General features: G+C 34.8%; 2 protein-coding genes across 2 annotated transcripts; one reads left to right on the top strand and one right to left on the bottom strand.

Annotated features, from left to right (window-relative positions):
- The first annotated feature begins 19,722 nt into the window (after nucleotides 1-19,722).
- Nucleotides 19,723-20,398, top strand: LOC131625024 (uncharacterized). The gene is made up of 3 exons (XM_058895940.1): nucleotides 19,723-19,797; nucleotides 19,901-19,996; nucleotides 20,174-20,398. The coding sequence occupies exons 1-3, from the start codon at nucleotides 19,723-19,725 to the stop codon at nucleotides 20,396-20,398; spliced, it is 396 nt and encodes a 131-aa protein (XP_058751923.1).
- A 194-nt stretch (nucleotides 20,399-20,592) lies between these two features.
- Nucleotides 20,593-24,353, bottom strand: LOC131625035 (uncharacterized). The gene is made up of 2 exons (XM_058895950.1): nucleotides 22,975-24,353; nucleotides 20,593-20,948 (listed from the first exon to the last, which is right to left on the bottom strand). Exon 1 carries the CDS (start codon nucleotides 24,139-24,141, stop codon nucleotides 22,987-22,989), a length of 1,155 nt encoding a protein of 384 aa, XP_058751933.1. The 5' UTR covers nucleotides 24,142-24,353; the 3' UTR covers nucleotides 20,593-20,948; nucleotides 22,975-22,986.
- Nucleotides 24,354-24,530: the final 177 nt, after the last annotated feature.

The following is a 24,530-nucleotide window of genomic DNA, read 5'->3' as shown; positions in this document are numbered from 1 at the left end:
ACAAAAAGCAATATATACTAAACCCATATTAGGCCAACTAGCAAAAACTCAACTCAAGGCCCAAAACAAACTAATAGCAAATATTGAATGTGCAATTACACTTCAACACCATCTCTTAATTCACATTCAGAGTTAAAGTCAACAACACCATTTCCATTCCTCAAATTTATGAATGGTTCAATCTTGACAGCCTTCGTCAGAACATCTGCAAGTTGCTTCTAAGTGTAACAATGTATAACTTCTAGCACTCCGTTTTGGACTTGATTTCTCAGAAAATGGAACTTTGCGTCAATATGCTTGCTTCTCCTATGCAACACTGGGTTCTTAGCAAGACTTATAGCTGATTTGTTGTTAATCATCAACTTCACAGGCTTCTTCACCTTGATCTTCAGATCCTGCAACAAATTCAGTAACCACACAGCTTGACACGCACACAAAGCACATGCAATATATTAAACTTCACAAGTTAACAATGCAACCATTGGTTGCTTCTTGGAGCACTTAGAAATGGAACTTCCCAAATATTTGAACAAATTCCAGAAGTACTTCGTCTGTCAACTATATCACCACACCAATCAGAATCTAAGTAACACATTAGTTCTGACTCACACTAAGCTTTAGAAGGGAACATAACTCAAACTTCAGAGTCCCCTTAATATACCTCAGAATCCTAATGGCATCTTGGTAATGTGACCACTTCAGTTTTTTCATAAACTTACTCACCATTCCAACAGCGTAACATATGTCTGGTTTGGTATTACAAAGATATCTCAACGAGCCTACCAACTGTTTGAAAGTTGTAGCATCTACATCATCACTCTCAAAATCAAAATCTAACTTGTGATTCGTCTCAACAGGTATGACTGCAAACTTGCAATTTGTCAACTCAAATCTGTTCAGAAGCTCAAGTTTATACTTAAGCTGATGGAGAATGATACCCTTCTCATAGTACAAAATTTCCATCCCTAGAAAGTATACCAATTTTCCTATGTCAATCATATCAAATTCATTCATCATCACCTTCTTGAACTTAACTATCTCATCAGAATAACTCCTCGTCAGCAATATATCTTCAACATAAAGACACACCATAATTATTTTGCCTCAACAAGTATGTTGGACATAAACACCATATTCCATCTCACATTTTCAAAACCCCTGCTTCTTGAAAAACAAATCAATCTTCAAATTCCAAGCCCTGGGCGCTTGCTTCAATCCATACAAAGCTTTATGAAACTTGTACACCATCCTTTCTTGATTCTTTTTCACAAATCCAAGAGGTTGTGACACATAAACTTCTTCTTGTAAAGGAACGTTCAGAAATGCAGATTTAACATCCATATGTATCATAGACCAATTCCTATTAGCAGCTATAGTAATCACCAACCTGATTATTTCATGTCTAGCTACAAGTAAAAACACCTCAAAGTAATCTAGCCCAGGTTTATGAAGAAAACCTATAGCTACTAACCTCACTTTGTGTTTCCTAATTGATCCATATAGCTTCAATTTCACCTTGAAAACCCATCTGACGCTGATAGCTTTCTTCTCCTTTGGAAGCTCAGTCAACTTCCAAGTCTTGTTTCTTTCCATAGCCTCTCGCTTTGTGTTTCCCAATTGATCCATCTGGTTTTAATTTCACCTTGAAAACCCATATGACACTAATGGCTTTTTTCTCCTTTGGAAGCTCATTGAACTCCCAAGTCTTGTTTCTTTCTATTGCCTCAAGCTCTTCTTTCATGGACTTCAGCCACACTTTCTTCTTAAGAGCCTCATTGATACTGACAGATTCAGAGTCAACCATCATGGCACATTGAATGACTTCGCCTTTAGAGTCTATTTCAGTATCACGTAACATGTCAAACTCGGCAAACCTTCTGGGAATTTGTCTTATTATTTGTGGTCTATGAACCTGTTTTGAATCTTCTATAGAAACACTTCCTTCATAATTACCACCTTTAGAAGAATGACTACTTCCAGAAGCATGATTACTTCTAGAAGTTTGACTCCCAGAGTCTTGACCACTAGTTTCTGAACCACTGTAATACGGTGAACTGACTTTATTTGAAATGTGCGGATAGCAAGAGTCGCCACCGACTTTTATTTTATCCAATTAGGAAAGGCAAAAAGAACAGGAAAGACCTTTGAAAAGATTTTGAGTTCGGGGGGTAGGTTATACAAAGGGAAGGTGTAAGGCACCCTTTGCATCCATGGTTATCCATGGGCTCTTGATTGCTTAGCTCACTTGTTTGTTTGAATTGTTTGAAGTGTCGTGTGTGAATAGTAAAAAGATTTCGTTAAGGACTTTAGCTTGTAAATAAGCGTAGCCTTGTTTTGAAATCGTTTTGAAATAGGAGGTGTGAAAAGCATTTGATTTTGATTTGAATGTGAGCAAGCAATTAAGAACTACCTACCCTAAGTTTGTCTTTCGTGTTCTTTAAGTCTTTCGGGCGAAAGAGTCTATCCATACCATAAGAGGGCAGGAAGTCTTTCAATTGGATGTTGAAGGGTCATCGAGTTATCATTCGCCATAAGATTGTCCCTTGCCATAAAGAGGGCAGGTAGTCTAAGGGAAGAATATAATAGTCATTTGAGGCATCATGCGAGGATACCTTTGGAATTTGGGACAATCATTTTATAAGGCAACATCGAGGGAGTTTCAATAACTTTGAAGGCGATAGGCAACTTGCTTTAGGTATCCTCGGAATCGAGGGACTTGACTATTTTTAGGCAACAAAATTAAGGCAACCAATTAATAAGGCAACAAGCAACAAGAGGGATTACCCTAAAGGTGTGTGGGTGCACAATCACGTGGTTAACTTCGATGATATTTATCTTGTAAATTAGTGATCTATATTCAGTTAATAGTCTTGCACTCCCTAGGATTACTAACCACAACAATTAATATTACGGAAATTAAAGGCAGAAAATAAATTCCTACGCTATTACAATAAACACCTGCGGGGATGGGGGAAATTAAGGCAAAAAATAAGAGAGAACAATAATTAACAAAAATTCTTGAATGCCTTGATCTTCCTCGAACCCTCGATCAATTCTGAAAATTAATAGGAAAATAATAGTGGTGAGTGTATGAGTAATTCATTGACAGTTGAAACCAATCATAATTCAAGCCATAAGGCAAAACTTAAAATAAAAGGTAAAAATAATTTAAATAAAAAAAGGGATCAAAACTTAGCTTTCTGATTGGCGTGACGCGTAATCGGAGGATTCTGATGATAACCCTGAGAAATTGCATAAGGAAAAGAAAATTTAGTGTATGAATGATCTACAAACCTTAATTGATTATAAACCCTGAAAGTTTACAAACCATAATCCTGAACCAAAAGGGTTATTTAAGAAAACTTATTGTGACCCAAAAAGGGTTTAAAAGGCTTAAAAACGTGCTAGTGGATAACACCTACCGAGGGTTTATAAGGGAATCGAGGTTAACAAACCTAAAAATTAATTATCGATTAAAATTATATATAATAATTTTTTATTGTTTTAAAAATAATTATTGATAAGGTTATAAAAGAAGTCGAGTCTTCGATTAAAAAATAAATAAATTATTAAAAGGAATATTATATAAACACTAATTTGTTTAAATAAATAAATAAGAAAAAGGAAATTATAATATAAAGAAAAAAATAAAGAAAAGCAGAGGGATTTGTGTAATCAAACTAAATAAATAAATTGGAGAACTTAGCTTCGATCCCATGTGGGCAGCCTCTGAGGGTGCGTGGCAAGGAGCTTATCCCGGTCCTTTAGATTAATCCTGCTGTGAATCAAGTGGTGAAGATACGAAGGCATACGGTGAACCTACGCTGACTGGGCGCAGGGGATCTGTTGACAAGCTGATGCAAAGATTTGTTAAAAAATTTAATGGGCATGCTGGGGTTCGAACCCCCGTCTCTTTCCTCCACCAACAAGCGCTGCAGCCAACTGTGCTAAATGATTTTGTTGACAAATGCATGGAAACAAACTAACAAATATATTAACGTGATAATTGAAATAAATCAAAGCAAATAGTCAGCGTGGGGCCCATGTATCCTCACGAGCTACCAATCAGAACGTGAGAGAGATTGTGCTGAATGTTGACCGGCGAATGGAAAACCTCCACGCGCATGAGAGAGAGAGAGAGAAAATATTGACTGGCCAATCACGTTATCGCGTGTGCACCGAGGGTGGGTCCAGAGGACAACTCATCATCTTCAACCTCCGCACCTGCGGATTTAGCCATGGATCTACTTGTGACTTTACCTGCGGATTTTTCCGCAGGTTCTTGATCAGCCTATGCAACGATTTGATACCTGGAAAACAAAGCTCAAACGAAGCAAATAACAACCCAGATTAGATAAATAACACCTTGCGAATTCAATAGTGGCCTCCTCTTGTCTTGAAACGGTTGGGAAGTGAGAGAACGAAGAGCTCCATTCATAGAGCTCTAACCATGGCATCATGCCTTTTAGCCGCGATGCATTCCCAACGACGGTCCATACCTGCTCTTAGGGACCTTAAGGACTCGTCAATAGCGTTAGTTTAAACAAAAACATACTGATCATTGAAATTCGATTAACAGAACAAAACAAAAAAAACGTGTTCATGCATGAAGTCATACCACGTATTGTGCCCATGTTTATAGATCCATACTCACTCAATTATACCTCAGGAGCCAGATAAGATGCTTGGAGAGCTTTGAATCTTCCTGGAACTGGCCTTTGAATCGTGCCCTAGCCTTTTAAGGTTTTTGAGAATTTTGAAACCCTTATGCCTCTTACCAATTTCGTCCCCTTACTGCATGGATGAGCTTAGGTATTTATAATGAAGAGAATTAGGTCAAATAACTAAAGGAAAATCCAATCTTTTGATGACATGGAAATATGCAAAGATTTTACATAAAATAATTCCAATTTTTGAACACCATGCATATTTTATTTTTAATCTTAGCCATTGGATTTGATTTGATCTGAATGAATTAAGGAAAAAATTTGGTGTATCAATCATATAATTATTTTATGATTTTTATTTGATTTTATTTGATTTTAAAATGATAAAATCAAATATAAATAATATAAATATCATAATAATAATAATATAAATTGACCATTGGGCCATCTTAATTGTTTAAAATTGATTGGAAATCAAATCTTTGATTAAAATAATTTTTCCATATTTTACAAAGATTTATTCAATATTTAAATGAATTAAAATTCAATTTAAATAAGATAAATACTAAGAATATAAAATAATTATTTCAAAGATCATTTTAAGGCCCATGGACAAGTTTGGAGTCAAATATTTGGGCCCATGTAGTTAAAACTCAAAATTCTCCTTTTTGCCTTTTGTACATTCTCTCAAAATCGCCCAACTTGTGCAAGTCATAACTCCTTCATTTTTTATTGTATGGAAGTGTTCTTGAGCTTTTTAAAAAGCTTAGAGTGTCCTCTAAATGATGCTTTTGGTTTCATCTCAATTAAATATTCCATGCTCAAGTTATGAGCTTTGAAAAAAAATTCCTTTTGGCGATCTTTTAGAAGGACCTGTAATGTATTAGCTCATATCTCTCAAATGAAACATTTTTGGACTTGGCATGTGAGAGACAAAGTTGTAGAGAATTCAATTTCCTTAAAAATGAGCTTTGTATGGGAAATTTTTGATGTTCCATGTAGGAGTTATGGCTGGTCAAAGTTCAGTTGACTTTCTTCTAGAAAACCCTAATTTAGAAACTTTTGATCTTGTTGATTTCTGATCTTTTCTTGATGAATCATGATCAATCCTTGATCAAATGATGAAATATACTTCATAATGAGGATGTTGACCAAAAATCAGAAGTTTTGACTGTGGTTTGACCATATTTTGACTTTTAGGTCAACTAGTCGATTATCGACCGTTTGGGCCATTGAGTGAGCAATCTTTTGAATCGAGGCTTGAAACTTGGCATGAGGGTACTTTGAATCATATGAGAGACCATGGAATCCACTTGAGGTATCAAAAGTTCAAATTCCTTGATTAAATCAGAAACCCTAATTTAGAGGCTGCTGTCTAGGAGAGAGACGACATGCTTTCTTCTGGTATATCTTTGAGCATTTGAAAGTCAGATGGACTGAAATATGAATAAATATGTTGGTCAAATTTTGGGGTATGACAACCACCTTTAAAGTCTGGATCACTTTCAAAGTCCTCGTCAGAGTCACCTTCAAATTCTCCTTCAAACTTTGATTCACCTCCAGAATCAGAATCATCTTCTAATTCTAACTCATCTACATAAACTACCTCTAAACTTCCTTCAGAAGCACCTCCATCACCAGAGACAGGATTAGACGTGTTCCAATCCCAAGTTTCTGACTATTTTACTATGACATCTCTATTGAATTCCACCTTCTTAGAGATTGGACAATAAATACTATAAGCACGTGTATCATGGTACCCCGCCAATAACATTACTTTACTTCTATCGTTCAACTTATTTCTCTTATCATCTTGAACATGTTTATAGCAAACAAAACCAAAGACCCTAATATGACTTACACTTTTCTTATCTCCAGTCCGCTTCTCAAAAGGAACAACTTCCTCCAGCTTCTTAGTTGGACACCTGTTGAGCACATATGTTGCAATAGCAACAGATTTTCCCCACAATAAATGAGGTAACTTATTCTCCTTCAGCATGCTTATTGTCATATCAAGCAAAGTATGATTTCTTCTTTCAGTAAGACCATTGGCTGTGGAGTGTATGGAGCAGTTACTTCATGCTTAACTCCATATTCTTCACAAAACTGTCTGAACTCTATAGAGTTATACTCACCTCCACCATTAATTATGAGAATCAAACATCAGAATCATACAACTTCAAGAGATTGTGCTTCATAGTAATTGAGAAACCTTTCTCAATTAGCTGACCTATACTCATTAGATTGCTCTTCATTCCAGGAACATACCAAACATCTTTGAACAAAACTATTTTTTCCATTCTTCACTTTGATTATGGCATTTCTCATTCCATCGATATTAAGGAACTTATCATCAACACATCTAATCTTTGCCTCCTTCTGGAGTCAAAGTCTTCCAGCCATTTTTTGTTTCCAATTATGTGATTTGAACAGCCAGTATCCATATACCATCATTCTAACAATTAATTATTAATAGAGTCAGAAGCCATCAATATCAGAGGTTCATCATCAGGCTCTCTGGCTATATTTGCTTCTTCTAACTTCTTTCCTATATTTGACCAACACTCAAAAGAACAATGACCAAAATTCTTACAGCAGTAACATTAAATATTCTTCTTGTGAGACTTCTTCCTTCCATTATGATGTTTCTTCTTATTAGAGTTGGATGCTTCTGACTTTTGAGAACCGATATGTCTCTACTTGGATTTTGACCAAGAAGGCTTCTAAATCTTCCTTCTAGAAGACGCCTTCAGAGCCTGCTCCACCTCTCTCTCAGAGGTTCTCTTAAACAAAAAAACTCTTATGCTTCTAGAATGCTTTGCAGCTTTTCAATTCTCATGGTGCTCAGATCCTTAGAATGTTCAATATCTACTACAATGTAATCAAACTGAGAAGTAAGTGATCTCAGTACCTTCCCAATAATAACTTGTTTTGAGAGAGTCTCTCCATAAGTTTTCATCTCATTAATGATCAAAATCACTCTGGAGATGTAATCAGGTATCTTTTCATTGTTCTTCGTGTTTAGATTCTCATACTGCTTACGTATACTATGAAGCTTCACCTTCTTCAGTGATGTGTCACTGCCATAGCACTGTACTAGTGGTCCCATACAGCCTTCACCGTCGTTGAATCAAAGATTTTTTCAAACACATTTGCATCAATGCACTAATGGATGTAGAATAACGCTTTATGATCCTTCTTTGTTTTTCGTTGCGTGTTTCTTTACGCTTTTGTTGCATCCGCACCAACCGGCGTGAAACCTTCGTAGACGAGATCAAGCACATCTTGAGCGCCGAACAACACACGCATATGAATCACCCACCAATTCCAATTCTTTCCATCAAATAACAAAAGTTTCATATTCAAACCACCATTTCCACCGTTCATCTTCGATATTATGCAAGAAATCACTCAGATCCCACCAAACACCCGTGTTTCCCTATCCCTCGAAATCAAGAAATGTGATTCTACTACGATTTAGATCTTCAATTCACTATGAACTGAATGAATAAAAAATAAAACAATCACACACTCACGTACACTCGTGTTTCCTTTCCCGTGGATCTGAGTCGGAGCTCTAGATATCAATTGTTGGTACACAGCGAAACAAGATGAACAAAATGAATATGGAAGAAAAGAGAGAAAGTTGTAACTAACTTTTCCTCAAATTAAAAAAGCAGTTACATAGATTATTCTACACACTGTTATATTCTCTCTACAAATTATAAAACACAAAAAAGCAATATATACTAAACCCATATTGGGCTAACTAGCTAAATCTCAACTCAAGACCCAAAATAAACTAATAGCAAATATTGAATGTGCAATTACACTTCAACACTTATCACAAAACCTAAACCAAACGGGTAAATATCATGTTGGGTTTGGTTCAATTCAAACGAATTAAATTTTTTTAAAAAAATCTTTTTAAAATACTATATAATTTGTATACTATTAAAACAAGTACATAAACTAAAACAAAAAAACAATGTGATTAAAAAACACATCAATAAAATTGTTATGAAATTAACTAAAACAATATAGAGATGAAGTAGAGAAAGTAAGAGAGAAAGTGGTATTCTATTATCTTATTCAAGAAGTATATCTTACATTGGAAAGTGGATCTTATTTATAGGACATTAGGAAAGTGAGAAATCATAACCTTACTATACCACTTAATAGGGAATATGAAGATGAAAGATAAGAATACATATGGACATCCATAATAGTATTTATTCATAACACTCCCCCTTGGATGTCCATTGAGGATATGCCTCGTTAAAACCTTACTAAAATAAAAACCCAGTGGGAAAAAATCTAGTGAAGGAAAAAGAGTATCCTTTGAATATGAATTGCCTTGTTAAAAACCTTACTAGGAAAACCCAGTGGGACAAAACCACGGTGAAGGGAAAAAGAGTGCAAAACATATGCATTTCTCCCCCTCATGCATACATTTATATGTGAGACGATATTCTTTGTAGTCGTTGCTTAAAATGTCTTCTTCGAAGTGACTTCACGTAGTGTTAATAGTTATGCAAGTTATTATGAAGTTGGTGCCATGATTTGTTTTATAGATCTCCACGAAATGGTTGTACTATCACATGTAAACAAATAACCTGTTCCAGATTTACCATTGTGAGGATCTGACAAGTAACCTGCATCTCTAAGATAGCGAAGTATATGTTTGACTTCTTTCCAATATCTTCGTGTAGGTGAATAATTCTATCTTAATTATAGATTGACCAAAAATGATATATCAAGATGTGTATAATTAGCAAGGTGCATTAGTGCTCCAATTGCACTGAGATATGGTACTTCAGGACCAAGAATTTTTCATCCTTTTCTTGAGGCCTAAAAAGATCTTTCTCCCCATCTAATGATCTAACAACCATTTTGGAGTAGGTAACATGTGACATTTGTTCATATAGAAGCATGTCAACACTTTTCTATATAGTCTTCTTGATGTACAAATATTCCTTTGTCCAAATGCTTAATTTGCAAACCTAGACATATTTTTGTCTTTTCTAGGTCTTCATCTCAAACTCTTTATTTAAGCAATTTATAGCTTTTGGAAGCTCTTCGGGAGTTCCAATAATATTTACGTCATCCACATAGACAAATATTATTTCAAATCCTTTTCCACATTATTTTATGAAAATAAAAGTACAAATTGAGTTATTTGTATATTCATCATTTAGTAAATATTCACTGAGACGATTATACCATATCCGTCCAGATTGTTTCAGGCCATAGAGAGACTTGTTCAATCTTATGGAGTAGCGTTCTCGAGATTCGGAGTTGTGTGCATCTGGTATATTGAACCCTTTAGGGAGTTTCATGTAAATTTCACTATTAAGTGAACCATATAAATAAGATGTCATTACATCCATCATGTTCAAATAAAGCCCTTCATGTGTTATAAGGCTAACTAATTATCAAAAATCGATTGAATCCACTACAGGTAAATATGTTTTATCAAAATCAATCTTAGGTCTTTGTGAAAATCATTGAGCAATAAATCAAATTTTATATCATTCTTATTTTTATTTTTCACAAAAACTCATTTATATCCAATTAGTTTCACACCTTTAGGTGTTCGGACTACATGTCCAAAAGTAAGTCACTTGTAAAGTGAGTTTAATTCTTCTCCAATTGAATATATTTATTTTGGCCATTTCTCACTTAGTCTACAAACTTTAATAGACTTTGACTCATGATCCTCGTTATCATTGATCACTTTTAGCGCTATATTTTATACAAAGACATTGTCTTTATTGACTTTATATGATTATCTCAATTTCGGTTCCATTCCATTTCATCCATGACATGATTTATTGAGATCTCTTTATTTCATATTTCAAGTACTTGATTTGTTCTTCTGGAACTGAAAATTAAATTATGTCAAAGTGCTCTTAGCATTTTCATATCCTTACTTGGGTGATCTTTAGTTTATTTTCTTAGTAGAGGACTTTTAACATTGGAACCGACTTCCATACCACGCTTCAGGCGCAGCAACAACTCATTTGCAATATTATATTATCCAATAGGAGAATCCACTTTGAGTGGAGTATTATCAGCTGATAATTTATTTCATAAACTTTGCAAATGAATAATATTTTGAACTTTTAGTTCATATTGATTTGTACGAGGATCAAGACAACAATTTATTTTAAATTGTTCATTTGAACTTCTTGTTCTTGATTTCAGCTGCTTATTTCCTCCCCCTAATATTGGAAAATTAATTTATCAAGTGATAATCAGTCTACTGGGCTGCAATCAAGTATTTTATTATTTTCTCAAATTATATCCTCAAAATTGAGATTCATATTAATTATATTTTTCCAATATTCTTTCATGACTCATCTTAATGTATTATATTGGAGCAATTGAAATATACATAACACATCCAAATGTTCACTTAGATGAGAAGTATAAGAATAAATTAGGAAGGACTAAGATATAGTATCTTGTTGGCCTAATGCGAATAGATATTTTAATATCATACTTTGGGTGTTTCAAATATATAATTTAGAATTGATCTCATTAGTATCAACCATATAATTAACTTTAGACGTCTAAAGAATGGATCTTTGGGTCCATTTTCTTTTTATGAACATATATTATATGATATTCAATCTCAATTTTAATAATATATGTGATACTTATACAGGAATTTCTAAAAAATCCAGAAAACAAGATCTTAGTCTAATTAGTTGAGAAATTAATTTCACAAACTTCTGGTTGTGAGTAGAGACATATGCATGATATTTTAGTCGATACAACAATTAATATCATAAAATCGCAATTTCTCAAATTTTTTATTTTTCTTTAGAAACACACAAAAATTGACTGGATTGAAGAAACTTTTGGTTCTTCAATACAAATTATTCGCATCGTATTATATCCGAGATGACCCAACCTGTTTTACCAACGACACATTTAAGTGTAATTTGTAAACTACTAGTTTACAATGACATGTGCTTAAATTGTACTAATATAAGTGTAGTACAAGCCCGAGGGTAAAGCCGATAGCTTTTCTATTATACATTTTATGTTGTGAGATATTGGATCGAACTCTAGTATGGTCGAAGGGTAACTTTTTGGTTCGACGGTTCGACAGAGTTAAGCATGAAGTCGAAGGTTGTTCACATGCTGGTGTTGAAGTGTGCATGTTGTATTCAAAGATGGGTCTAGCATGCAGATGTTGAAGATGCTAGGGTTGTTAGCATGTTAAATTAGGTTTTAGTGTTTAACCCCTAATTTGTTAAGTTAGCTTGTGTAATGGGCCTTGCTGAAAAAACCCATTAGTTAGTATGTTAGGTTTTATTATAAATAACATACTAGTCTCTCATCATTGCTAAGCTGCAAATCCTAATTTAGGGTGAGAGAGGTTATTTGTTATTCTTGTAAACTTGTAATCTTGTTTTAAGAGAAAGTAAAAGAATAGCAGTTATAACCAATTCTTGTGTTCTTCTTATCTTCCCTAATTCCTATTATACTTTGTTCTTGACATCGTTTTTCACAACAAATTGGTGCGGTGAGCGTGGAGAAGATGCCTTCAACAAAGTATGAGATTGAAAAGTTCACCGGAGTGAATGATTTCGGTCTGTGGCGCTTGAAGATGAAAGCCCTACTGGTTCAACAGGGTTGTTTGGAAGCGTTGAAGGGAGAGGCGGCCATGAATGCTGCATTAACGGCAGCGGAAAAGACGAATATGATCGAGAAAGCACACAGCGCAATTTTGTTGAGCCTTGGTGATAAGGTACTTCGGCAGGTATCAAAGGAGACGACAACATCAGGGTTATGGGTGAAACTTGAAAGTTTGTACATGACCAAATCATTGGTAAATCGACTCTACCTAAAGCAAGCTTTGTATTCATTCAAGATGCTTGAAGATAAAGTGTTGTCTGAGCAGTTGGATATGTTCAACAAGCTGATTCTTGATCTTGAAAATATTGATGTGAAGATCGATGATGAAGATCAAGCGCTGTTACTATTGTGTTCTTTGCCTCGATCACATGCTCACTTCAAAGAAACTCTCCTGTATGGAAGGGAGTCCCTGACGTTTGAAGAATTTCAATCAGCCTTGTATTCTAAGGACTTGAATGAACGAAAGGAGCATAAACCTTCGACTGTTAGCGAAGGTTTGGCCGTTAAAGGAAAACTCTTACGAAAGGATGGTAAGTTTGACAAGAAGAAGGGCAAAAGCCAGTCGAAGTCTTACAGTGGCGAAGCATCTGGCATTCGATGCTATCATTGTAATAAGGAGGGTCACACAAGAAAGGTGTGCCCTGAACGCCTGAAAGATCATGGAGGTAAGGATAATGGTAATGCAGCCATTGTTCAAGATGATTTCGAATCATCTGATGTCCTTGTGGTTTCGAGCAGTGACTCTAGGAAGGAGTGGATTATGGATTCAGGTTGCACTTGGCACATGACTCCAAACAAAGACTTGATCGAGGAACTATGTGATCAAGATGGTGGATCAGTACTGGTGGGAAACAATAAAGCTTGCAAAATTGCAGGTGTTGGATCTGTGAGATTCAATCTCCATGATGAGTCAATAAGGTTGTTGACTGAAGTCAGATATGTTCCTGATTTGAAGAGAAATCTACTTTCTCTTGGTGAATTCGACAAGAAAGGATATATTTTCCAAGGAGAGAAAAATGTCCTAAGAGTCATGAAGGGGTCGCAGGAAGTCTTGAGAGGCGTGATGAAACAAGGCTTGTATACCCTTGAGGCTGAAGTTGTAAGTGGTTCAACAAATGTTGCATCCACAAAACCTTTGTCGAAGACAGAAATCTGACACATGAGATTGGGCCATGTCAGTGAAAGGGGCCTGGTCGAATTAGGAAAACAAAATCTGCTTGGTGGAGACAAAGTCGAGAAGCTGAAATTTTGTGAACCCTGTGTACTTGGAAAACCTTGCAGAGTGAAGTTCAACAAAGGCAAACATAGAACACATGGATCCCTTGATTACATCCATGCTGATCTTTGGGGGCCTGCAAGGTGTCCATCACATTCAGGAGCAAGGTATTTTTTATCCATAGTAGATGATTATTCCAGAAAATTATGGGTATTCATCCAGAAGACTAAGGATGAAAATTTTGAGAATTTCAAAAGTTGGAAGACTCTGGTTGAAAATCAGACTAGCAGAAAGGTCAAGAGGTTGAGAACCGACAATGGCCTTGAATTTTGCAATGAGGCATTCGACAGCTTTTGTGCTGCCTCTGGTATTGCAAGGCACAAAACTACTGCAGGTACTCCACAACAAAATGGTTTGGCTGAAAGGTTTAATCGAAATATTTTGGAGAGAGTCAGATGCATGTTGACTAGTGCTGGACTAAAGAAGGTGTTCTGGGCTGAGGCTATTTCGACAGCAACATATCTGATAAACAGATGTCCTTCGACAGCGTTAGATATGAAGACACCTGAAGAAGTTTGGTCGGGACATCCACCAGATCTCGACAAATTGAGAGTATTTGGCTGCGTAGCCTATGCTCACATTAGGCAAGACAAGGTCGAACCTAGAGCTCTGAAATGCATGTTCATGGGATACCCTGAAGGAGTCAAAGCTTATAGGCTATGGTGCCTAGAGCTAGGTCACAGGAGGTGTATCACCAGTTGAGATGTAGTTTTCAATGAAGCTGAAATGGCTTTTAAGAAAATTGATGATGTTGGTCGAAGTACAGAAACATCTGAGGAAGAGCTGGAACAGGTAGAGATTCCTGTTGAGGTGGAGCATGTTGATGCTGAATTGCATACCCCTGATGAAGTCGAAGAAGAAGCAGAAGATGCTGAGGAAGTTAAGGAAACTGACGATGACTACCTATTATCGAGAGATAGGTCGAGAAGAGTCATCAAGGCACCTCAGAGATTTGGGTATGCAGATCTTATAGCTTATGCCTTAATCTCTGCAAGTGAGGTTCTAGACGAAGAACCTAGAGACTACAAGGAAGTTATGAGGAGTCGAAATAAGACTGAATGGCTGAAGCCATGGATGATGAGATGAAATCTCTTCATGATAATCATACTTGGGAACTGATCAGGAAACCTGCTAGGGCAAGGTTAGTCAGTTGTAAATGGATTTTCAAAGTTAAGGAAGGAATTGAAGGAGTGACGTCGAAAAGATACAAGGCAAGGTTAGTTGCAAGGGGTTTCACTCAGAAAGAAGGTGTCGACTTCAGTGATGTGTTTTCTCCTGTTGTGAAACATAGGTCCATTCGAATGTTGCTTGCCATGGTGGCACAGTTCGACGTTGAACTGGAACAGATGGATGTGAAGACTGCATTCTTGTATGGTGATCTAGATGAAACAATCCTGATGAGATAACCTGAAGGGTATGTCGAAAAGGGGAAGGAAGATTATGTGTGCAAGCTAACGAGATCTTTATATGAGCTGAAACAATCTCCTCGACAGTGGAATAGGAGATTCGACAAGTTCATGGCACGCATAAGTTTCATTAGAAGTCAATTCGTCCACTGCGTTTACTTCAGATTTTGACCTGGTAATTCATTTGTTATTTTGTTGCTTTATGTGGATGATATTCTCATAGCAAGCAACAATGTTGAAGATGTGATGAGGGTGAAGACTGAACTCAATAAGGAGTTCTATATGAAGGATCTGGGAGCTGCTTCCAGGATTCTTGGAATTGACATTCGAAGAGATAGAAAGAAGTCAAAGTTATGCTTATCTCAAGAGGAATATCTACGAAAGATTCTCGAAAAGTTTGGTATGTCAAATTCGAAGCCAGTTGTGACTCCAACAAATCCTCAATTCAAGTTGAGTATTGATCAGTGTTCCAGTACTGATGTTGAAAGAGCCTATATGATTAGAATCCCATATGCTAATATAGTTGGTTCTTTGATGTATGTTATGGTTTGTACTAGACCCGATATAGCATATGCAGTACGTCTTGTAAGCAGGTACATGGCGAATCTTGGAAAGGCTCACTGGCAAGCATTGAAGTGGATTTTAAGGTACATAAATGGGTCTCTGAATAGGGTCCTAATTTATGGTGGAGCCTTGGGTGAATATAGTAAAGCAGCAATCGAAGGATATGTCGACTCTGATTATGCAGGTTATATGGATTCTAGAAAATCTATTTCTGGATATGTTTTCACTATGTTTGGCACAGCAATTAGTTGGAAAGCAACACTTCAGAAGGTTGTTGCTCTATCAACCACTGAAGTAGAATATATTGCTCTCACTGAAGCTGTGAAAGAAGCATTGTGGCTTGAAGGTTTTGCAATGGAGCTGAAACTTCAAGGTCAAGGGATCACTGTCAAATGTGATAGTCAAAGTGCAATACACCTGTCGAAGAATTCAGCCTATCATGAGCGAACTAAGCACATTGATGTGCGGATGCATTTCGTCAGAGGAGTAATCGAGCGTGGAGAAGTCCAAGTGCTGAAGGTTTCGACTGAAGACAATGCTGCTGATATGATCACTAAGGCATTACCGAGTTGCAAGTTTTTTCACTGTATGCAGTTGATAAAGCTGCATGAAGAAAGCTAGTTTGTTCCCTCGACGTTGTAGAGTTGGGTCCAAGGTGGAGATTTGTGAGATATTGGATCGAACTCTAGTATGGTCGAAGGGTAGCTTCTTGGTTTAACAGTTCGACAAAGTTAAGCATGAAGTCGAAGGTTGTTCACATGCTGGTGTCGAAGTGTGCATGCTGTAGTCAAAGATGGGTCTAGCATGCAGATGTTGAAGATGCTAGGGTTGTTAGCATGTTAAATTAGGTTTTAGTGTTTAACCCCTAATTTGTTAAGTTAGCTTGTGTAATGGGCCTTGCTGAAAAAGCCCATTAGTTAGTATGTTAGGTTTTATTATAAATAACATACTAGTCTCTCATCATTGCTAAGCTGCAGATCCTAATTTAGGGTGAGAGAGGTTATTTGTTATTCTTGTAAACTTGTAATCTTGTTTTAAGAGAAAGTAAAAGAATAGCAGTTATAACCAATTCTTGTGTTCTTCTTATCTTCCCTAATTCCTATTATACTTTGTTCTTGACATCGTTTTTCACAACATATGTCCAAATTCATTTGTGTAATACAAAGATATTCAATACCTCCAATATAATTCATGTAAATTATCTATGACGCAAATATTTGCCAAGACATAGAGAGAACACAAAAAAGAAATATAAAGGATTAAAGTTCATTCAAATTTCGGCTCTATCAATATATGAGCTTACTTTCGTGTACCTTTAAGATGGACTAACAAATGTCTTCCATACACTATACTTGTAAAAAGAAAAGAATATTATAATTAAGATTTATATGAGAAATCTAAGCACTATTATAACAACTTTGAAATATGTAGCAACTTTAGACTATTGATATATTCTTTAATAGATTGCAATGTTTTAATTCTCTTGTTAAAATATCAATATTTTTAGAAATAATATGAATAAAGAAATTGTATCAGCAAGACTTTGTTTAATATGAGGTATTACAATTGAGTACATAAATTAAACACTGATCATCCTAATTTTGGAGTATTAAGAACTATATCTAATTTGTGTAATGATTGGCAATATATTCAAAACCAATATGATAGTATATTCCATGATTAATACTTTTAATCATACACACACATATGAACATATTACCATATAATTATCAAAATTATACAAAATCATATCTTCAAAATTATATCATCATATAATTATGTTGTTTTACTATCCTTCAGGGATGTTTGATAAGATATTCAGTAACTATATAAATAATTTGTTGGGATGCGTTAAAATTATTTGTGTTATTCTTCTGGAATGACAATCTTTTTATGAGCATATTACAAATTATAAATTTTTAGATCGATATAACAACAAAAATTTATGAAATCCTTCAGGGATATTTTAATATTACTCTTGCAATATTTTTGAGATGCATGAAGATCATAATTGATATTATCCTGAGAGCTTCGTTTTACTTAAAAAATTACAATATTTGCAATCCTTCGTAGATGCATACCATTAAATTGTGAAAGAAAATTGGATCATTTTTATGAAATTTTATTTCTAAAAAATGTAGGTTACAAATATTTACATCATCAATAAAAGAAAAATCAAATTTCTTTGTGAAATCCTTCTGGGATACTTCACTATTATTGATTCAATCATTTTAGAACTCGATAATATAATTGAAGCAATTATTTTGTTAATTTTTAACATAATTGATACAATCCTTCTAGGATTCAATAATATTATAGATGCGGCCTTTTAAAGGTGATTGTACGTTGAATTCTTTTGGAATTCATCAATTATTGATAAACACAATAATCGATTAAACTCAATCTTTTAACAATAATTTGGAGATAGTTCAATATTAATCTGTAGTTCTACAAATATCACATCACAAACTATTTTCATAAACAGCGGTCAAGAAAAATTATTCTTTGTGCAATCCTTCAGGGATGCTTGAATTTTAAATTAACAATTTTATGTGTTAAAATTCAATTTCGGGCAAACATATAGAAATGCTTTGATGTTAAATTCTTCTGGAATTTAACAAGAATGATCAAAGAAATCTAATATTATTGTACAATATAAATCAAATTCTCTACAAAATATATAAAAAATAAACATATTTAAATGAAGAAAAAAAAGTAACAAAATCATGAATTATATTATATTGGTTATAATATATTAAGATTAGAAAAATAACATAGAACCTGGCTATATCATCATTCGCGTTGTAGAGTATCGTCTTAATAACGTGTTATGAAATTAACTAAAAGAATGAAGAGTATGTGAAATGAAAGAAATAATATTAAAACATAATAATTTGATTCAAATATATGGAGTGATTGATTTTGAATGACAAATTGATATTTGACCTAATAAAGTGCAAATTTGATTTGTTCGGGTCCAAAAAAAATATAAACCAGTTTAATTGGTTTGAATTAAATATTTTAAGTATGAGAATTTAACTTGTCACTCTCATTTTATACCTGTCACCCTCTCAAATAGGGCATTTTTACTAAATTATTTTTGTAAAATATTGGATTTTTTGAAATTTTCGGTACCGTACCGAAAATTTCATATAAATATCAGAAATTTTGTTGATTTTACCAATTTTACCGTGTCTGATGCTATATACCGAAAAATTAAAATTTCTGGTACCGAATTTTTCAAATTTACGATATGTGGAGAAGTTAAAATTGATATCGGAAATTCGAAATTTCCGGTACATAAAAAATTAAAACCATCATGAAAATAGTGTATAAGAGTGCACGTCACCACCACATGTATTCCGGTTGATGTATAAAATATTCCGATATAAGAGTGCACATCACCAATATTATCGGAAATTTGAAAATTCCGGTGTATGAAAAATACCAGAAATTTGAAATTTCTGGTAATATTAGGACTTAATTTTTTAAAATGCACTGGGAATTTTGAAAATTCCGGTAAATGGATACCGGAATTTTATAAAAAAACAAAGAATTTCCAGTATCGATCAAAAAGAGGTATCGGAAATTAGCTCTGTGGTATAAAGACATTTTAAGAATAATGTAAAATGGGGTGACAAATATAAAAAAGGAGTAACAAGTTAATTTCTGTGTTCAAGTATGTTAGGTCTTTGGTTCTTAAACTTCTAATTGTATCTCGTTATTTCTTATCTTCCATAACTTTTTTCAAAGTTCATGAATTCACACAATCTGCAAAGAGACATAATGATGTAACATTATTGATTCGTAGATATTTTTAAATAGATTCATGTTTTGTATATTTCAAGCAAATCAAGATTATATTTATTTTTCACTTGTATTTTGGAATAGTAACCAAATGATACATTTGCACTTGTTGATTTATCAAAATCCACATAGATGCTCTTATTTCTAGCATATGATTTCTTTCACCAATGTAGACGTATCATGGATTGATCAAACTTATAACAATTGTAACATTAAGTTTGAGATTTATCATGTTTTGTACTAGAGTATCATCATCCATGTCCTCTTGTTGAGATTCCATTTTTTTTTCATAACTACTGTTTGTGAAATTCAAACCTAGTCCAACGTTGCCATCTCTAAATTGTCCTCTACCATGACCTACTCCTTGACTTCTACCTTGACTTTGTTGGTTTCTATGATTTTCTTGAATTTTTCCTTTCCTTTTATAGTAATTTTGTTATTCTTCTTGTAAACTTTCAATGATTTTCGAAGTTATTTTTTCATTTTGTAAATTGTAATAATTTACTTTTGATGATTCATTATATTCATAGGTCAAGACTAAAGAAGTGATAAGTTTCCTTCTTTCAAGTGAAGTTATGCCATTGTGCCTACAAAGTATGCAAATTGGCAGAGAATTTTCAAGAACTGTAAGTCTAGGCTAAGAACTAAATCTTAGACACATATTTACAGTTTTATGATGAATGTGAGAAATATATAAAAAGTTACTTGAATTGTAAATGCTAAGCCAGCTGAACAGTTGAACTGTTTTCAGTTAGCAAATACTACCAATTATAACTTCTAATGAAATTTTTATGTTACTATAGGTTGTAACATTTATCGTTGAGAAAATTCTGTCTGATGACGATGGTTTGGCTTATGTTTATGCTACACCAGACCGCTATTATGCAGTCGGTCGAGCTTTGGACGTGATGTTGGGAGATATTGAAAATCAGCCTTCACCTCGTCTTTTGAAGCTTATGATTCCGTGTTATTCTTGCCTCACCAGAAACTCGGCGTTGTTTAACCAGAGAGCAGCTCCACCATTTTAAGTGCTCCATTCATGAGCCCTTAACTTCTTTATAAACTTTGAATAAAATCTAAAGGGCTGGTTATGCATGAAACAATGATATTTCAGACATGTCAAGAGATGTGACTTTTGTTGGTTACCCTTAAATAAGTACTTATGAAATAAGTATTTGCAAATGTGATATGATATGGTTTATTATTATGATATCTCCTAGTATTAGACATAAGACATGATATTTGTGATATGATATGATTTATTGATATGCTCTTCATATTACATACCTTACTCAAACAATTCACCCACATCATATTTTTCTCACATTGGTTTTACATCTTTAAACATCCTCATCGTTAGAAAATTTATGGAGTAATAATCCTTACTCTAAGTCTGTCTTGAGATGATAGATCAGTGCAGAAGTAAATATTTGTCAACCCTGCACCTTCTTGTCGGTCCTTCACCTCACCGTGCTTTTGTATTACTGCTTTGTGATTATATGTTGATCGAAGAGAGAGATCCTCTATACCGCGACGGTTTGGATTTACAGTGCATTAACAAAACTCTTTAGGCACAAGCTGCAATACATCAAGAAACCAGTCATGAAAATATATATTTTTGGCAAAGTTATGGCATTTCAGTTTTTATAACTTACGGTACTGATACAAGTAAAAATGAAGGGAGAATTCAAATATCAATATGCCGGGAGAAAATGGTGTAGGAACTGGATCATCATTATACATTATCAAAGACAACAAAGTGAAAAAAACAAGTAGTTGATATATCAATATGCATGGGATCCAAATTTTCTTTACATTGCTTCTATCGACCAGAAGCATCTATCTGCCTTATTTATAGGTGTGACTTTTAAAGAAGAAAACTCCTCTGAATCAAGTAAAAATAAATACAAGTACATAAATAAAAGGATTTAATACCTATACATTGTCAATTAATCTAGGTTGTTAATCTCGGATAGGGGAGCTTAGCGCCGAACCCCCAAAATACTATAGCAGATAGCGGGATGACTGCTGTTGTTAATCTCTGGTCTTTATAAGAGTTCCACTGCCAACTAATATCAAGGTTGCCAATAATAGGTTTAAAATAATTTTTTTTGCCAGAGGTTGGTGTTACACTTGCGGTGGCAGAGGATGATGATGCCGTGGTTATCAAAAGAGAAACAGGGCAAGAGAAACGGAACAGAAATTGCAGCTGTGAAACAGAGCAAGGAGAAGAGACGAAGCAGAATCAGGAATCAGAACAGAACGGGGGAGCAAAGGAAAACTATAAAGAAGCAAAGGAGAACGGCGGGGAAGAAACAGATGAAAACAGCGAAGAACGCAATGGAAAGCACTTGAACTGGCCAAAGGAGAACTCATTCAAGAAAACTTCATAGGTTTGAAAGACTAGCTTGATGACAACACCTCTTTCGCAATGGGCATTTAGTCTAAATAGGCTTCATTCTTCGTTTGCTGATGTAACAACCCATCATCATACCGAGATGAACTAGTGCTAGGACAAGAGGTGGTAGACCTCGTCGTACATTGATATTTGCACATTGAATGACAAGGAATAGTGGGTCGAAAATGCTTGAAAATAAGCAGATTTTATGATTGCACAAGATAGCAAAAATATGTTCTATAGAGGACGCTAGTTCAGATAGCGAAGAATAGCTAGCTTGCCTATTTCCAACGGTGAGACAAATGCTTGGAATTCAGATGATTCCTTGAAAAAAAACGGAGGAAAAGCAGCATAAAATGTGGAGTTAAATATTAAGTCAATAAAAGGGTGAGAAAGACCAACATATCCTTGGAATTTTTTTTTAAAACAAATGAACAAAATAAACATAAATACTCAAAAATAGACTATTACACAAAATTAAAATTAAAGAGATTGTCATACACTCATACTTAATAGTTAACAACCTAAAGTATAGAGCAGTAAAACTTACGCAGAAAAGAAGAAGAAAAACAGAACTGGACTAAAAGTAGAAAGAGAAGAATAAGTATTTGTGAGCAACAACATAACATTACTCTTCAAAGGGACCAGATTAAAACTTATGCCCTTTAAAAAAAACAACGGTTTTTAGAAAAAATAATTTGAGGAATTTATCCCCAAAATTCTAATAGCGGCTGCGATAGCGGTTTGAAGCCGCATTTAGCAGCTCCTATGACTGCTATTGGTAACAGTGGCTCGTACACCAATAGCGTGGCGCCCAAACCTATCCACGTAAAGATAGATTATTTCTTAAAGCTCACTTCAAAGGTATTTTGAATAACTACAGTTCACAACAACAACTGTAATGTAGCCTTAAAGCTGAGGCTTAGTAGTTCTTGATAATTATACACAACTGGAACTGCTACTTGAAACCATTTTGATTCCAGCAACATATTCTAGTATATTTGAGTGTATGCAATAGATTATTAGACTAAACAAGCATGGAGAGAGAAATGACCCTATCACAAAAAAGTACTCATGAGTCATGTAGTCAAATCAAAACAAGATCAACATTAGTGCAAGTAGTAAACGAAACAAGTTTAACTAACCAACTCTAATCAAGTATTCAAATTGAATAAGGAACAAGATAGCAAATTAAGACTAAAACACCTGTAAGTTTGTTCATATCATGCCATCTTTGTTGTCCTTGTCGTGTGCAAGATTCAGTTTTTCTTCATAAAGCTTTAAGAGATAAGAAGAGTCCTCCTTAAAAGGCTTTATATATTTTTCAATGAACGTCTCATCGCCGACTAGAAATGGAGAAGTTAAACTTGCTTTCTCTTTTAGCAAACCATTCTTCAGAAGATATTGCAGAACTGAGGACCTTGGTATGATCTTTCTCTCCATACTGGCCCCCAAAATCCTTGGTACATTAGCAATGGCCATAGCATCCCAACCCAACTGATTGACCCAAAAGTTCATTATTAAGTTAATTTTATCAACAGATGCTAACATACAATGAGGATGCCTTCGAAATGCTTCTAGAACATCTTCATCTGACCAACCCCATTTCTTAAAGGCATCAACTTTCTCTTTCCAACTGGCTTCCAATACTGTTCTTTTGGCATGCAAAGCTATTGAGAAATGTGAATGCGAAGGATTAAACCCCAAATCCTTTACTTCCTCCACGAGCTTCAGAAGACCTTTTGTGCTGTTGAGTACCTTGCTATTCATCCGAAGCAATCTAGAAATGCTCGACTCCGGAACTCCACTCTCAATCAACATTCTAACGTTACGTGACACGTTATGGCGACTAAATAAAACATGATTTTGAATTGCATAAGCAACAATGTCCTTGTGAGATTGCAAGAATCTACTGAGAAATTCATAGGTTGGGACTATATGATTCTTCAGGCTTGGAGAGAGAATCGCAGGGCACTTAGTGACAAGGTTAACAATGTCAGAGGTAGAAGCGCCTTTAGAGAGAAAAAATTGAAACTTTGGTAAGACCCTTTTGAAAGGGTCACAGGAAAGTAGCCATGGTGCCTTGGCAATCATGTGGCGTAGTTGGGAATCAGATAAACCATGGGTTCTAAAGAAGTTGAGAACTAAATCAGGGTTTTGGTTGGTTTTGAAACGGAGACTGTATGTGGAGGAAAGTTTGGAAGCAAGTTGTGGGGAGAAGCCGAGATTGTGGATGAGGTAGGAGACTGTAAATGGGGTTGAATTGGAAGAGGTGGTGCAGAAATGGTGGAAAATAGGGTTAGGGTTTGAGGTTGGGGGAAAAGTTAAGGCTTTGAGATAGAGAATGGATCTATGGCGATGAGTGGTGAACATTGGAAATCGGGGTAATGTAAAAAGCAGAAACGGAAGAGATGAAAAAGTGGGATTATTCTACGTACGTACCTTGTTGCTCAGATGAAATTCCTAGAGCAAATCGGAATCGGAGGAGAATGGGGGCTTTCTCCTGTATGATATTCCAAGGAATGTTCGCCTGTGAGGAGAAACAAAGAAAAGAGTTTTCTTTTTGATGCATTAACTAGTCAGAAACACATTTATTTATTATGTAAATCACTATATAAATTTGTGTATATGAGCATCTTCAAATAATAATCATATCATAATAGAATGATAATTAGTTTTTTAATAATGTGAACACACATGAGTTAGTTATAATATCATAACATATAGATTGTCTTAAAAAAAATGTAAAATACAAAATTAGT

Source organism: Vicia villosa, unplaced genomic scaffold (genome assembly GCF_029867415.1).
Source record: "Vicia villosa cultivar HV-30 ecotype Madison, WI unplaced genomic scaffold, Vvil1.0 ctg.000181F_1_1_1, whole genome shotgun sequence".
Taxonomy (NCBI): domain Eukaryota; kingdom Viridiplantae; phylum Streptophyta; class Magnoliopsida; order Fabales; family Fabaceae; genus Vicia; species Vicia villosa.
The sequence above is the reverse complement of the archived record's forward strand: the minus strand, read 5'-3'. Positions and strand labels throughout refer to the sequence as shown.